Here is a 17333-nt window from a genome sequence, read left to right as displayed (position 1 = left end):
GCCTGGCTAAGGCAGGCTAGTCCCTACCTGTTCCAACACCGTGCTGCACCCCGGAACCAGCCAGCAGCAGGTCTGGCTCCTTGGTGGGGGAGGGTGGGCGCATGGGGCTCCACGCGCTGCCCAAGCACCAGTTCCGCACTCCCATTGGCCAGAAGCTGGCCAATGGGAGCAGTGCCTGTGGGCAAGAGCTATTTGCATGCCTCCGCCTAGGAGATGGACCTGCTGCTGGCCACTTCTGGGGCATGGCATGGTCTGCGGTGCCAGGACAGGTGGTAAGACTGCCTCTGCACCCTGGCTGCGCCGCTGACTGGGAGCCGCCGGAGGTAAGCCCACGCCCCAATCCCCTGAGACCGCCTCAAACCCGGATACCCTTTCTGCACCCCAAACCCCTCATCCTTGGCCCCACCCCAGAGACTGCACCCCTAGCCCAGATCCCGACCCCCAACCCTCTGCCCCAGCCCTGAGCCACCCTCAAACCCAGAGCCCCCTCCCACACCCCCAAACCCCTCATACCCAGCTCTATTGGGGTGCAGGCATCAATAAATTTCTTCAGCTGGGTCGCCAGGAAAAAAGTTTGAAAACCATTGCCCTAGAATCTATTGCATAACCAAACTAAAGCATGCAAACTTATTGCATGCCCCAGCAAAGGTGGGAGGAATGGTCAATTATTTAAGCTTGCACTTGCATTTTCCACCCATGGTTATATTGGAAAAAATAGTATGCTGCTTGCATGACGTGTAGGTATTCATGTGCAAAATAGGAAGCAAGAAAATAGCTAAAATGAATCATACTTAGGCTTGAACAGATAACATCTGGTTGAGATAAGTGGGTGTAGTTCACACTTCTCAAATTATCTGAGGTTGTCCTCTGGAAGATATTACTCTTTTCAGTCAGTTACTTACTTTTTAGATGAAAGCTTAGATTCTGGAGCACAAGAATTGCACTCCAGGGGAAAGGACGGTCTTGCCAAGCTACTGAGAATCAGTCCAGTTAAACCCATTTTTCCCATAGGAGGAACTCAAGTTTAGGAGGAACAATGTAACAGATTATTTAAATTTTCATTATTAAAAAGCATTCTGGGTTAGATTTTCAAGGTACATGTTTAAGAGCTAATAAGGGGGAACAAATATATAAAAACTTAAATATTTGTGGAAGTGTCTTGTGCAAATGAAAATAAATCTAAGCCACATAGTGGACATACACTTTCTAAATCAAGTCCCAATAGCTTACTTTTTCTATGTAAATTGCTAAGATTTAATTTCTATCTTAAATCTGTTGCTTTATTTTTCAGAATGTAACACATTCTGGAAGACACAAAGGACACAAGCTGCAAATAAATCGTCAGAACAGCTGGCTAGGTGACATTCTGGACTGGCAGGATATTGCTTCATTTGTTCATGAGAACATTGAGACATTTCTTTCAGTATGTATCTTTTTATCAATTAAACTATTCATTAATACTCTCTTTGTAAACTGATCTGAACATCTAATGTGATTTTCACCCTTCAAGATAACACAGTACTCAAGAATGCATGAAATGTTAGAGGCAAAAGGAACTATTCCAGTATTATCTGAGGATCTGTTGTCACACCAGTTGTGAATCTTCCCCATCAGCAAAGTGGCAAACATAATGGATTATGATCAGTAAATACTCTCCTACTCTCAGTATCCATATTAATACAATCTCTTCCACCTTCAGCCTGTCCCCTCCCAATAGATATCATTGTTGCAAGATTACTGTGTGGTCTGCAGGTTAGTTTTAAATGTTTTAGTTTCTGTAAACCTTAATCTTTCCACTCTTTCTTGGAGATAATTAATATGAATCTCTATTTGGCGAGATGTGATTTCACCACCTTTTTCAATAAATTCATACTGCTCCATTTCTATGGCACAGTTCCTTTCTTATCTTTTTTTGATCACTACAGTTTTGTTTGAAGTAAATTTTACCACTTGCCTATCACCGAGGAGAAAGCAAGGATGTTGAATTAAAATGGCCTGTATCTTTGTTTCAAGTTCCTAACAAGGAAATAAATCATGTGTATAGTTACAAAACTAAATATTTTTAGCTTAGTTGAAAAATTCTAATGTGGCAAAAACAGAGTTAAAAAGTTTTTGATAAGATTAACAATTTAATGTTTGACCCAAAGCAACTATTTTTTTGTTTAAAAATTCAGTCTATTTAGGTCATAGTTGAAGGAAATATCGATCAAGAAGTTGAGAGACAGGTTCTTCGTTCTCGTTTTTCCAAATTATTATTCATTGTTTTGAAAGCAGCTTGTTCTTTCTTTGTGAAAGTTCTGTGAAGAATGAAATTAATATTTTACACTTGCATCTGAAGAAGTGGGTATTCACCCACGAAAGCTCATGCTGCAGAACGTCTGTTAGTCTATAAGGTGCCACAGGATTCTTTGTTGCTTTTACAGATCCAGACTAACACGGCTACCCCTCTGATATTTTACACTGTGTGGTTCCCTGAATTAATGCACTGGTCCTCTCACCTCCTTGAAGAAAAAAAAAATATGGCATTGAAACCAGTCCATACTGAAGCAACTGACTTACACTCAAATGGTGCATTAGGTCAGGAATGGTTAACGTACAGAATCTCTACTACAGTGCAGACACTTTTTTTTTTAAGTTTTTGACTTGATCACTATAAAACAACAAAAAAAATCTTTACATTATTGTTTATCTCCGAAAATACTTTCTATGCTAACCTTCAGCATTTCTTGTGGAGATAATTTAAACTAACACTTCCCCTGAGGCACCTCTTGCCATGGACTGGTAGGTATGTATTTGTCCCTTATCTTGTGCTTCTAAAGATGTTACAGTTTTGATTCCTGAATATGGAGCAGGATGAAGTAACTCAAGGCAAAGTTACTTCAGTGAACCTTTTCTTCACTTTACAGAAATGATTTGTTTAACCCTTTCCTTAAATTGACTCATGCATGCATGAGGCACATTTATTTGACCTTGCCCTTCATAAATAAAAATGCATGGCACAATTTTTTTTTTAAATCCATGTGCAATTTCCCACCTAGCAAGAAAAGTGGAGAAGGAAACACACTTGAAAGTGCTACTCATGTTACTTAATGCATTGCTGGAAGGTGCTTGGATACCATGGTGATGGGGGTAACCTGAATAAAATAGAATGATAATGAATTTAATGAAGAAGAGGATAAATATTTTCAAGGGCTGAAACCTAAAAATACGTTTTTTAGAAAACAGCCACACAGTTTCCAGCTACATCAATTTATTTTCTTTTTAGTTTTGGTTTTGCAGTAGGAAAAAGAAAACCCCACAATTGACTTGCTTTCCTGTTTGTAGCCATGGACTCACAATTTATCCTCAGTTATAGGAAACACCTGTCCCTTCTCTCCACACTCATGTCCTTTATGATGTAAATTAGACTGAGCATAGTATGATGCTGTAAATGTTAAATGTGTCCTTTCTGGGCAGCATTCCCTTGCTGGCTCCTGTGTACATGACCCCTTGCATAAATATTATTCACTCTGATGTTGCAAATTAAAATAGATGAAAATGTGATTGTGTGCCACTAGAGCATTGATACTTGGACATAATAAACATTCTTGTTTCTTAATGCCAGTATTGCTGAGGTAAGGACGTTGATTTAACCTAGTATACAGTAGTACTTTTGAGATATTAAAGTTTTTGAGGCAGGTAATGGAAGCCTTTTATTTAGCTGGTGATTAATTATTCAGTAGCAGAAGAGTTTTGCTAGGGAAGCTAGGAACTCACTAGCAGGCTAAATTAATTGCCAAGGAGCAGCAGCTGTAACTTAAACTTTTCTTCTTTGAGATTGTCTCTGCATTTTCAAACTTTTAGGCTGCAGCCCAGCTTTGAAAACTTACGGTAAGCCAGCACTAACCTGGTACTCTTAAGCGTGCAGTAGGGCACTAATGCTAAAAGTAACAGTAAATTCCTAAACAACAAACCTATAATTCTTCTTATAATTCAAACCATTTTAAGAAAAAAAACAAAAAACAGATTTCTATGGGTATGTCTACGCTGCAGTTAGACACCCACAGCTGGCCAGGGCTGTTTAATTACAGTGTAGATGGACTCTCACAGGATACTAGCTCCCAAGCTCCAGCCCGAGTCCCAGGTGTCTTCACCACAATTAATCAGCCCTGAGCCCAACCCCCATAAGCTCAAGTCAGCTGGCATGGGCCAGCCACAGGTTTTTAATTGCAATGTAGACATACCCTAAAAGGTCCCAAAGCTCTGCAGGTAAGACTGGGCACATCCTAAAGGTGTGAATGTGCAGATGCTATGTTGTCATACTCTATTTAGTAGTAAGTAAACTTTCTTTCTCACCCATTGGAGTCTTAATGAGTATTCATCCTCTTTGGTAAGAGAAGGGACAATAGCCCTAAAAGCAGAAAAGACAGTTATAGGGTATGTAAATGATTTAGGAGCATTAGTTGTAGCTCATTCTGTTACTTGCTGAGAAGACTACCATAATAGGCCCCAAAATGTACAATTCAGAGGAAGAGAGATACTATAATTGGAAGTTGAGTATGCTTCTTTATTTATAATGCACGTTGGTATAACATCAACTTGTAAGCTAAATGGCAGTAAAATACTAAATGTAGCTCTAAAGGACTAGTATACTTCTTGAAATTTCATATGCTTGGCTTAAAAATTTGACCTTTATAGGTGTTTATTACATTTTAAATATAGAACGCTGTTAAATATTGAACAAAGAAGGTTCTTTTTTAAAGAGAGAACTTGCTACTTTAATCTATATTACCAAAATGTTTAAGATAAAAGATAAAATTTACAAAATGGCCAAAATCTCATTTTTCAAAAGCAGCTTAAGTGCTTTAGAGCCTGAGTTTCCATTGTGTTTCAACCTTGAGCTGTACCCTGTATTCAGAAGCAGAAGTAGGAGCACAGACCCATTTTCCAGTGATCCATTTGTTGTAAGGTAAGTAAAAATCGCTGTCTGTAGTCCTACCTCTTCCCACCATTGATATGGACAGGGAGAAGGGAGAGGTTCTGATTCCTGTCTCCGATTCTGTACCTGATTTCTTTAAGACAGTTTGTCAGACAAATGGTCTCTGCTTATGAAATATATAGTCAGATAGTTAAGATTCAACCTCTGAAAAAGGAAAATCCTCACTTCTTTGTCTGAATTATTCAGAAAGAAGAGACACTCCTGGTCTGTTTCTTTTATTTAAATTTTTTAAAATTCATGCTGGGATCCTTGAGAGTAAAATGGCCCTTCCTAAACCTATGCATAAACACTTGCAGCTTTCCAGGTGACGTGTGAGACCTGGCTCATATCTCCTTAGATTCGATCCTGTGGCTGCTTTCACAAAGTCATCCATCATTACACTAGCAGTTAATATTTTTGAAGAAGGTACTCTGGTCAGGAAGACAGAGGGCACTCTCCATTAAAACTTTCAGTAATCCTCACCTATTTTGGTTTCTTTAGCTATGTTTTTTGCAGTTCAAGGACCTGAGTGGTATATATGTTCCACCTTGAGTTGGGCTCTACAATCCAATTCTAATTGTCCAAAGGACACCTCAGGTTGTTAAATATCCTGGTGTCTGTTGTGGCCCTGAAAACTGTTGCTAAGGAATTGTCCAGTTTTACAGTTTGTCCATGGTAAAGTGACTTTTCTGTGAGTTAATGTTTATCTCTTTTTAAGGGATGTCACCTTTTGAGAGGTAAGCTAGATACCAGCCCTTCAGCATAACTTTGAAGTTTGAGAATGAGGAAAACAGTCCCTCTCCCAGCATAATTATCAAAGGACCTGATGCTGGAAGATTGTCTGTGCTATTCTCAAAATTTAAATAGAGCAGTTGAGATATGAAAGTAATCCAAGTCTCACTGTCAAAACCCTTGGGTTAGCAGTCCAGACCTTGCAGAATAGGGAAGTCTTAATTCTACTGGTGTCAGCTGGCTTTCCTAAAGGAAGAAGTCTTATTTAGTCCTGCAGAATTGAACTATTATCACCCAAGACAAATGGTCACTATAGTAGCACAGGTTTATTTGGTAGACTTACTGTCCCCAACTTTCGCCAGGGCAGTCTTACATTTTCCTTCTACATTTTTATTTCATTTACAGCATAATATATCTATACCCAATATTTTTCACAAAGTCAACTCTTGATTTCTACTATAAACCTCTTTTTGCCATTATTTCTAAATTTAGAGTGTGAGGTAAAATAGCTTGGGGGAGAGGGTTGAATTCCTATTAAATAACTCTAATTAAATAACTCTAACTCTAATTTTGGGAGTTTATTAATTGACTATGAATATACAAAGTGGATTCTGACTTGGTGTACTAGTCCCTGCCTGGGGAAGAAATTATTCATGCATAGCAATTCTCTTTAAGTTAATGGCATGCATTGTTTAAGCTTCTATATAGGGTTTTGTGCCATGGTCATCACTATGGTATGTGACAGCCTTCCAGTAGTGCATAAAACGTGACTAATACCTACCACATGTTTGTACTCTCTCTCTTCCCAGTGGAGTAATTTGTTTTGGAATTTTTTATATAATATATTTAGCAACCTGTTGCAGTATGTTAGAGAAGGCAAGATCAAAGAAATGTGCTTTGCAGTTAGAGCAGAAGGTGGTGAGGTTTGTGATGGTTCATGTGGGAGTTAATGCCATGATCTTGGGCTGGTCTTAGGGTATGGCTACACTTACGGTTTGCAGCGCTGGTAGTTTGCAGCGCTGGTCATCCAGCTGTGTAGGAGCAGCGCTGGTGTGTGGCCACACTCACAGCTACCAGCGCTGGTGTGTGGCCACATTTGCAGCATTTGCAGCGCTGTTGGGAGTGCTGCATTATGGGCAGCTATCCCAGCATTCAAGTGCACCAACGTGCTTTTCAAAGAGGGTGGAGGGTGGTGTACTGTGACAGGAGCGGGAAGATAGAGAGTGGATTTTTGGAGCCAACACTGTGTGTTAGCTTCCTGGATTGGAAAAATCACAAAATGTTCATGAGCCCTTAGTCTTAACTCTAATTGCAAACAGCCTGCCTCCAACACGGACTGCCCCCTGTTTCACTCACTCCCTGTGGTGTACTGTGACAGGGAGCGGGGAAGAGAGAGATTGGAAAAATCACAAAATGTTTGCGAACCCTAACAGCCTGCATCCAACACTGTTTCCCCTGCCTCTCATTTGATCGTTCACAGCCAGGTATAGATAGCTCCTGTTTGCTGTGATCAGTGTTTGGTTTTTATAGATAAGCAGTTCAAACGGAGCTCCGATCGGCTCCGTTCTGTTTCATTCACTCTGCCTGCCTGCCTCTCATTTGATTGTTTACAGCCAGGTACAGAACGGAGCTCCGATCGGAGCTCATTCACAACAAAACAAAGAGAGGCTGCATAACAAAACAAAGAGTAATTTATAAAAGCATTCTGGGATACACCTTATTCCCTGGAGGCCAATCACAGCGCTGGTGTGTGGCCACACTTGATGACCAGCGCTGCAGCACCAGCGCTGGAATCCTTATTCCCCATGCTGAGTGAGGTATACGGCCAGCGCTGCAGCCAGGGAGTTGCAGCGCTGGAAGTGCCCTGCAGGTGTGGCCACTTACTAATTGCAGCGCTGGTGGAGGCTTTCCAGCGCTGCAAATCGCCAGTGTAGCCATAGCCTTAGAAAGCACTCTGTTCTTCTGCACAGACAAGTTTTATGCTTATTGTAGAAAGTTATCTTGTGACAGAGTGAAGCTGTCAACCATGGTCTTCATCTTGATACCCTGGGCCCAAGCCGTTGAACACCTTACAGATAAGAACTGAGACCTTGAACTTAATTTGATACTCTCTGGGAAGTCAGTGTAGGAAGCAGAAGACAGGATGTATTCACAATAGCCAGTGTCGGTGAAGTGACATTCTGCAACAGTCTGTGTAACAGTTAGCTTGTTCTGAAGGCTTCATGCCCAGGTATATTAAAGTGTTATATTAAAGTAATGCACATTGGAAAAAATAACTCCAACTATACATACAATATGATGGGGGCTAATTTAGCTAAAACAAATCAGGAAAAAGATCTTGGCGTCATCGTGGATAGTTCTCTGAAGATGTCCACGCAGTGTGCAGAGGCGGTCAAAAAGCAAACAGGATGTTAGGAATCATTAAAAAGGGGATAGAGAATAAGGAGGAGAATATATTATTGCCCTTATATAAATCGATGGTACGCCCACATCTCGAATACTGCGTACAGATGTGGTGGCCTCATCTCAAAAAAGATATACTGGCACTAGAAAAGGTTCAGAAAAGGGCAACTAAAATGATTAGAGGTTTGGAATGGGTCTCCTATGAAGAGAGATTAAAGAGGCTAGGACTTTTCAGCTTGGAAAAGAGGAGACTAAGGGGGAATATGATAGAGGTATATAAAATCATGAGTGATGTGGAGAAAGTGATAAGGAAAAGTTATATACTTATTCCCATAATACAAGAACTAGGGGTCACCAAATGAAATTAATGGGCAGCAGGTTTAAAACAAATAAAAGGAAGTTCTTCTTCACACAGCGCACAGTCAACTTGTGGAACTCCTTGCCTGAGGAGGTTGTGAAGGCTAGGACTATAACAGCGTTTAAAAGAGAACTGGATAAATTCATGGAGGTTAAGTCCATTAATGGCTATTAGCCAGGATGGGTAAGGAATGGTGTCCCTAGACTCTGTCTGTTTGTCAGAGGTTGGAGATGGATGGCAGGAGAGAGATCACTTGATCATTACCTGTTAGGTTCACTCCCTCTGGGACACCTGTCATTGGCCACTGTTGGTAGACAGGATACTGGGCTAGATGGACCTTTGGTCTGACCCAGTACAGCCGTTCTTATGTTGTAGTCCAGTCAAGAGTTGACGAAGTTGTGAATAACTTCTTGTACTGTGTATAAGTATGGAGACTCAGACCAATTATGTAGCTAAATTTTTCATTTTATGACTAATCAGTAGACTAGGTGAGTGAAAATTATTAATGCTGAAACCCCTAAACACATTTTCTAGTAACTATTATTTATGTTTTAAAATCTGTTTTTCAACCCTATTAGTTCCTTTCCTCACCTGACTTGTAATTTCATCATGCACTGCAAAGAGTTTGATGCAATTTTGGATCAGAATGTGAATGTCTTCAATAGTATCACAGCCACTACTCTGCACTTCTTGACCTTTTTCATTTTACACCAGTGTCCTCCTTTCCTTATCTCACTCCCTCTAATTTCCAGAATCTGACCTCATTGCAGGCAAGGCAAAAGAAGCCATTGTCCAACAGCCAAAGACAACCAAAAAATTTCTATTTAATACAAGATATTTAATTTTCTGTTTTGCCAGACAAGTTGCTGGTATCCACTTAAAAAAAAACAAAAAAAAAAACCCTGATTGCATTGATGGACTAATGCCTCTGACCTAAATAAAAATCGACCTCCCACCTAAATTTCCTATTACCAAATCCAGGTTAACTGGGTGCTTTTCTTGACTTAACCTGCTACTTTGTTGAATGGCTTCTGTGTCTTAACATTCTTTACTTTGACATTCTATTTACCTCTGAGTGTTGAAGTAATCCTTCAGTATAAACTCACTTGCACCTTTACTATGGTAAACTCAGTCTGCTTTCTTTAGCCTTTGTGGCATATCCTGCATCTCTCACTATCTCAGCACTGCTCATTCTTGCATTTGAAAGTTCTTACCTTGATTACTGCAATTCCTTTTTTAGGGCCTCCCAAAAATTATCTAAAATGTGAGTATTAGTGTTTCCACACCCTGTGCGTGCGCACGCATGCACACTCTATACATCATTGTATCCTTATCAACTTCAGTGTCAACTGAAAAATTTCTGTCCTTATCTTCAAAATTCCTACCTTTGTCGCAGTTCTTACTACTACCTAAGTTTATTTCCGCTCAGTTTTACCCTCTGTGCTATCCTTTTTTGGACTTCTCTGCCACTGAGCAAGCTAATTGGAACAACCTGTTTGTACTAAGTCTATCACTTTATTTTTTTTTAAACCATCTCAAAACCAATCTCTCCTATGCTACCTGCAACTAGTAAGCAGTCAGCCAGTTCTCCCAAAATAGCACTTACTGATTTTATGTTATGGACTATAGTTTACTGTCCACACCTAATCTAACTTATTAATGTACCTTTACATAAAATCATTACTTCTGTATTGAGTTAATTGAATGAACAAGTTAGAAAATTAAATAGCCCCAGTTAATATGGAACTTATTTTTAACTCTGTGTTGAAGAAAATTACAGTATTTGATTTGAATTTAGCTTTGTAATGTTACTGCAGCATGTTTTCTGACTTAACTGCCATACCTACTTTTGAGGAAAGGATGAGATTTTTTTTCCTTTCCACAAAGTTCACTGATTGTAATAAAACTAGCAGCAATAAACAGTAAATAACACTGCCTTCCTAGTAAGAATTGATTTCTTCACACAGTCTTTTGTATCAAAATTATGCTATTTTATTAGAATTGTCCAAAAAATCCATTATAACATTTTTGATGGAAAATAGCTTTTTGACAAAAGGGATGTTTTTATGAAAAAAAATTGTTTTAAATGAAAAATCTTAGATTTTTGTCTCAACTAAAAACTGTCTTGTTTAAAACAGAATTATTCTTTGCAGGTTTGTTGCAGGGAGAAATCTTCTCTGACCACATCTATATTTTAGATAATTTTAATCAAAGTAGTGACTTTCTTTTCCTTTCCAGATTCTGGAGTCCTTGTGGATAGTGATGAGTCGTAATGTGAGCCTACTCTTCACCACAGTAACAACATTAGTGACAATCCTCTTCTATAGTGGGACAGCCCTTCTCAATTTTGTGCTCTCACTGGTAAGTAGCATGCACTGGACAGTTAATATTATTCATTTTACTTCCCTCTAAGTTGATATAAACAAGGAGCTTTCACCAAGGATTTTAGGGATATCAATTCATCTTCCACAGAATGAAGGATTTAAAGGAACACATTAAATATTAGTGAATTCTTGTTAACAGATCAGACTGGATTTTTTCTAAGTGCTTTTCTTTTGAATATGTGCATATGTGGATAGATATGATAGATAGGTATGGTGTGATACAGCATAAAGGTTTTATCAACATGAGTTTTTGGGATAACGATTTTGCCCATTCATAAATAATGCAGGTCATCCTATACTCACAATGATAAATGCCTACATCCTCCACTGCAGCTATAATACACTCAACCTGAGGAAGGATGGAGATAGAGTGGTATAGAGTGGGGCCAGTTCAGTCCTTGGCACTACTTAAAATAACTTGGAAACTACTGACAATTACACTGAAGGGGCCATTATAGAAACTGGATAATGCTAGGGTGTAGGGATGTCCTTATCAATCTCTCTCATAGAAGTACCCCCTGCTAGGGAGTCAGAAGGGAAAAGTTTAATTTTACTTGTACAGGGGTGTATCAGGGAGCTGATTAATCCAGCTTTCCAGATGCTTTGTGCCAGCAGAGTGGTGCAAAGCAGTTAGAAGGATCCAAAATCTTTTATTTCAAATCATTATATATTCTGCATATGCCACGTATATTTAAAATATTTTAGAGTTTTCAGAGTTTCAAAAACTTTCACTGGAACTATTATTTGTGTCCTGCTGCCTATAAAGCTGTGTATATCATTAACAAGAGTCCAACTACTGTACAAGGTTTATAGCAAAAGGAATATTAAAAGTCCTTTAAGTATGATCTAAAATAGCTTTTAAAATTCATAAAAATGCCATGACTTCTAAATCTATTACTTTAGGACCTTCTAGGCCAGGGGTGGACAAACGTTTTGTCCTGAGGGCCACATCTGGGTGGGGAAATTGCATGCAAGGTCATGAATGTAGGGCAGCGGGATGGGGCACAGGAGGGGTGCAGAGTGTATGAGGGGCATCAGGGCAGGGGGTTGGGGTGCAGGAGGGGTGTGGGATGTACAAGGGGGCTCAGGGCAGGGGGTTTGGGGTGCAGTAGGGGGTTGGGGTGCAGGAGAGGGGTGGGGTGCAGAAGGGGGCTCAGGGGAGGTGGTTGGGTGTGGGGTGCAGGAGGGGTTCGCGGTGCAGGCTCAGGCCTGGCACCACTTACCTGGAGCAGCTCTGGGGTGGTAGTGGTGCGCAGCAGGGCTAAGACAGGCTCCCTACCTGCCCTGGCCCTGCACCGCGCCGCTCCTGGAAGCAGCTGGCACCATGTCCCTGCGGCCTCTCGGGGGGGCGGGGGAAGGCAGAGGGCTCTGCATGCTGCCCTCCCCTGCAGATACTTCCTCCGAAGCTCCCATTGGCTGTAGTTCCCCGTTCCTGGCCAATGGGAGCTGCAGGGGGTGGTGCCTGGAGGTGAGGGCAGTGCACGGCCCATCCCCCAGGGGCTGCAGGGATGTGGTGCCAGCCGCTTCCAGCAGTGGCGCGGGGCCCGCAGCGCCACAGGGGTGCCAATCCCACGGGCCAGATCCAAAGCCCAGATGGACCAGATCTGGCCCGCAGGCTGTAGCTTGCCCACCCCTGTTCTGTGCTTAGAAACAGTTCTTGTTCTTCTCTTCTCTCCCACCCTCCCCACCCAGTTGGGAAATAGGGGAAACTGCCAATCTCATTTTATAAAGCTCCTATTTCTAGACCTGCAGAATCCTAAAAGGTTAGACCTTAATCCTATCACTGGTTTATATTTTCATATTGCCTATCCTGAACTTGGAGCCAGAATAGTTTGCGGGTAGAGGAGTGGGAATTCTACCATTTGGGGGAAAAGGAAGGAACACTTATCTGACTCTTTTTCTTTAATAATAATAATAATAATAAATTAAAAAAAAACACATATGTTAGAAAATGATTAGGGAGTTAGAATACGTCCCAGATTGGAATGGTGGACAGAGTATAGGTTTGGCAATGAAAAGTTAATGCTAGATACAATTTAACATTAATATCAAGATCTATGCAAAGTACTTCCTTAGAAAGGAAAAAATCAAATGCTCAGCTGCAAAATGGGGAATAACTGGCTACGTGGTAGTACTGCCTCATATATAAGACACAGGAGATAGCTGTCCTGCTTTACTCAGCTCTGGTGAGGCCTACAGATAAAAGGGTTAGAAAATCCGTCCTATGAAGAAAGGTTAACAAAACTGGGTTCAGTCTTTTCTCAAGGAGACTTTATAAGCCTTCAGATAGATTAAGGGCTGTTATCAAGAGCTCTGTGACCAATTGTTCTCCAGGTCCAGTGAAGATAGGACTAAAAGTAATGAGCTTAATCTCTGTAGCAAGAGAGATTTAGGTTACGTATTAGGAAAAACTTTCTAACTTTAAGGGTAGTTATGTAACAGATTAGAATTCTAAGGGAGTTTGTGGAATCCCCATCACTGGAGGTTAAGAAATGGTTAGACAAATACCTGTCATGGATGGTCTAGATCAGTGGTCACCAACTAGCAGGTGGGGATCGACTGGTGGATCGTGGAGTCTCTGACAGTCGACTGCCATCTCAGTCTAGGGTGCCAACCCTTCTGCAGCCATGCCTGCCTGTCCTGGCTCCACGTCGCTCCCGAAAGCAGCCAGCATGTTCCTGCAGCCCCTCAGGGGTGGGATCTGGGGGGTCTATGTACGCTGCCCTTGCCTGCAGGCACCGCCCCCCCCCCCCCCCCGCTTCCATTGGCCGAGAATGGGGAATTGCAGCCAATGGGAGCCGCAGGGGTGGTGCCTGCAATGCCTGGCCGGAGTCCGAACCCCTCCTGCACTCCAACCCCCTGCCCCAGCCCAGCACCCCCTCCTGCACCCAACCCTCCCAGAGCCCGCACCCCTGCCCCAGCCCTCTCCCAGAGCCAGCACCCTGAACCCCTTCGTGCACCCCAACTCCCTTCCATAGCCCACACCCTGAACCTTTTCCTGCACCCCAACCCCCTGCCCCAGGCTCAGCCTGGAGCCCCTCCCACACTCTGAACCCCTTGGCCCTAGCCCAGAGCCTGCAAACCCTCCTGCACCCCAGTTGCCTGGGTGAGGATTGGGGAAAGCAAGAGATGGAGTGGGTGGGGCCTTGGAGAAGGGCGGGGCAAGGGTGTATGGGTTTGTGAGATTACTGTTGTTTGTTTCTACATTTTCTTTGAGGTAGATCCTGGGTTGTACTTTAAATTCAAAAAGTGATCTTGTGCTTAAAAAGGTTGGAGACCACTGATTTAAATATACTTGGTCCTGCCTCAGATTCCAGGGGCTAGACTTGGTGATATCTGGAGATCCCTTCCAGCGATACAGTCTGACTCTATTATATTACCTCCACGTATGTGAATAGTGTGATGTGAAAAGGTTTTATTGGTATGAGTTTAGGAAGCCCAATTTACTTACATAAGCACGTTTTATGTAGGACATTTTTAAATGAGTATCTCTAACAATTTTTATATGCATAGATTGTAATCTTTCAGAATCCTTTTAACCTTGTTGAAAAACTTGGTTTGACTGTGTGTCCACTTATTTTGCTTACTGTTCTTTCTAAAATCTAGTATTGTCAGTTTTTCCAAAGTACATCTCCAAATAAAGGCATTGTTCTAAGTAGGGTAAAGTTATTGTAGGGAATTGTAAGCAAAACTGCTGAATACACAATTATGTTTTATATTGCATTCATTAAGGAAGTATTTTCAATAAATTAGTTTTATTTACCAAAATGATTTTTTCATTACAATATGCCTTTTAGACTTGTGTATTTATTAACACTAGTGCACATACTAAAATAGTGGTCTGATACATACTTTTAAAAAGCATCCGAAGAAGTGAGCTGTAGCTCACGAAAGCTCATGCTTAAATAAATTTGTTAGTCTTTAAGGTGCCACAAGTACTTCTGGTTTTTTTTTTTTTTTGCGGATACAGACTAACACGGCTGCTACTCTGAAACTTGTTTTTAGTGAAAGTTATTGCTTTGTTTTGTTTGGAGGGTGGGGGAGCTTAGCTTTTTAAAGGTTCTTTTGATTCTAAATCTGATAGCCACAGCTGTGTGGAGTTACTAATGTTAGAGGTGATTTCTTTCTTTCCATTGCAGCTGTGGGTTGACAGCTGCTACTTTTTAAATAACTTAATGGCCGGAACAGAGCCAGAGACTTGTGATCACCTAGATCTCAGACACTGAGTGAGCTTGTGTCAAGGACTCTGGCCTGAGTGGGTTTTATTAATCTAAACAAACACTGACCTTGGAAGCATGATTGAAATCCTGGTGGTGCTTTTGTTGTGTATTTTTCAAAATATCTGTTTTGAATAATTGGGAGAAAATGAGGCCTACTGCCAGATTAACTTCAGCAGTTAATGGAGACAGTGAGAAGAGGAGAACAAGATCTTTTCCCATTTGTTTGCATAACTTTTTAAATCAAATGCTAATTCAGGGCAATTGTGTGGGTTCTCAATCACACTTGGGTAAAAAATAAGAGTGGCTATAAGGATTTCTTAGCTGAATTACTTCCTTAAGTTCAAGAGAAATGACTTTTACATCTATTTGTAGTTATGCTGTTCTGCAGCTGTCCCTTACTTCAACTGGGGGAGAAAAGCATAGAAAATAGATTTTGTGTATATAATTATTTATATTTCTTCCTGGGTCTAATATTTCACCCATGATGAAACAACTGAAAGCAGTTTCTGTAGGCTAGTGAGATTATATTAGAAATAAAAATATTTAAAGATGAAAAGAGCCTGATGAATAGGTCTTCACAGTTCTTAAAGACGACATTCCCACCCTATCCCGGCATTGCCCCTCTCCATCCCCAACCCCCAGGGAGAGGGAGGTATTTCTGATAGTCCTCTACTATCTTCTTTGCTTTCATTTGTGTAAATCATTCACAAACATTCTTGCCCAAAAGGGGGAACATAATCTTTTTGGTATAATGGATCAAATGTTTAATTTAAACTCAAACTTTAAGTTCTACTAATAGTAAAGTACACAATAAAAAAAATCTTATAACCATAAATAATTTTTTAAAAAGGAAAACGGGCATCCTTAGCATAAGGAGTAAATATGTCTTCTGAGCCTGCTATACAGGGATCCAAACAGTCTGTTCACTGGGACAATTATTGAAATGAACATGTTAGTTGTCATTCTGAGAACTCTGGAGAGCTGGTTTTGTTGGATTTAAATTATCTTTCCTAGCAAGACATCAGCTGCACTACCATCCAGAGGATGATTTTTCTTTCAAAATAACATGGAATTTTGCTGGGAATAAGGTAACTCTTTCTGCTTGTCTCTTCATATGCTCGTTTTCTAATGTAATAGGTCTGAGAAGTGCAATATATTAAGGCATTAGTAAGTGATAACTCTTAGGCTTTTGCAGTTTTCAAGTTTCATTCCCTATCATGTACATAAGACAGGATATCAGTAGTCCTGCCTCAGTTCCTCTTCCTTGGGCTTGCATGAGGAGTCCTTACAACTTCTTTCCATGTATACTAGGTCATATGAATATCCTGTTTGTGAATATTAGGTGTGAGGTTTTTCTGTAACTTCTGAGGCTCAGAATCTATATTCTGAAATCTATGGATATGGATATGTTGAACCTTGAGTTGGTTCTCTAAAGTTTTCAGTTTTCTCTTCAATAAAATTGTTTTTAGTAAGTAATTTTACAAGTTTGGATGTCTCTTTTGCAGTTTCCTTTATTTCATTAAGCTCAAATTTAGTATGCCCTATTCTCTACTCCTTTTGTGGAAACACTTGAAATTCAAAGGTTGACAGCTTCACAGAAACTCACTATTTCCTAGAAAGGAAACAGATTTTTATAGAGATTCCATTTTATGTGCAATGACAAGATAATGTCTTTCCAAAATATTCAGAATACCTTTTCACTTCAGCCAGTGGTTCAGAGATGAAAATTTTGTCAAATGCACTGTGCTACTACCCCTGGCTTGAGATGTCTGAGCCATCTGCTTTCCACTTATTTCCTCCTATTTTCTGCTTACCCCTACAGTTAGCCATCGGAGGCAGCTATTCCCCTCAATGATGGTGTCAAGGCTGATTCCCCACTCTGGCACTTCAAGTGCGGAAGGTGGGAGCCCACAAGGATTCTAAAAGTTAATACTGGCCACTCCAGGCATGTATTAAACTCCCAAGGTTACAGCTTTTCTCAGACCTTGGATGGGTAGATGCTGCCACCATCCAAGTGCAAAAACCCCTTTGAAAACCCAGGAAGGCGCACTTGAGAATTCCTTCCTGTGGGGTACCCTCAAATCCTTTTGCACTTCAATGCAGCATGGTCAGTCTGCAGGTGGAAATGCTGTCCCCAAATGTATGGGCGTAGTTTCTCCAGAGCATACACAATGGCGTAACATTCTTTTTCTGAGACTGACCAGTGGCTTTCCCTCTCAAAGTTTTTTTTTGCTGAGAAACATGACAGGATGGAATTGTTGATTTGGTCGTTCCTGCAT

The 17333-nt window shown here is 40.8% G+C and overlaps 1 protein-coding gene across 1 annotated transcript in view; it reads left to right on the top strand.

The window, feature by feature from the left end:
- The window catches only part of LOC120397277 (transmembrane protein 245-like), a 132827-nt gene that overhangs the window by 69739 nt on the left and 45755 nt on the right, over window positions 1–17333 (top strand). The window contains exons 11-12 of the mRNA XM_039522976.1: window positions 1292–1423; window positions 10689–10811. Coding sequence (XP_039378910.1) covers window positions 1292–1423; window positions 10689–10811 — 255 coding nt within the window. The remainder of the gene's footprint in view (window positions 1–1291; window positions 1424–10688; window positions 10812–17333) is intronic.

Source organism: Mauremys reevesii, linkage group 2 (assembly GCF_016161935.1).
Source record: "Mauremys reevesii isolate NIE-2019 linkage group 2, ASM1616193v1, whole genome shotgun sequence".
Classification (NCBI taxonomy): domain Eukaryota; kingdom Metazoa; phylum Chordata; order Testudines; family Geoemydidae; genus Mauremys; species Mauremys reevesii.
The sequence above is the reverse complement of the archived record's forward strand: the minus strand, read 5'-3'. Positions and strand labels throughout refer to the sequence as shown.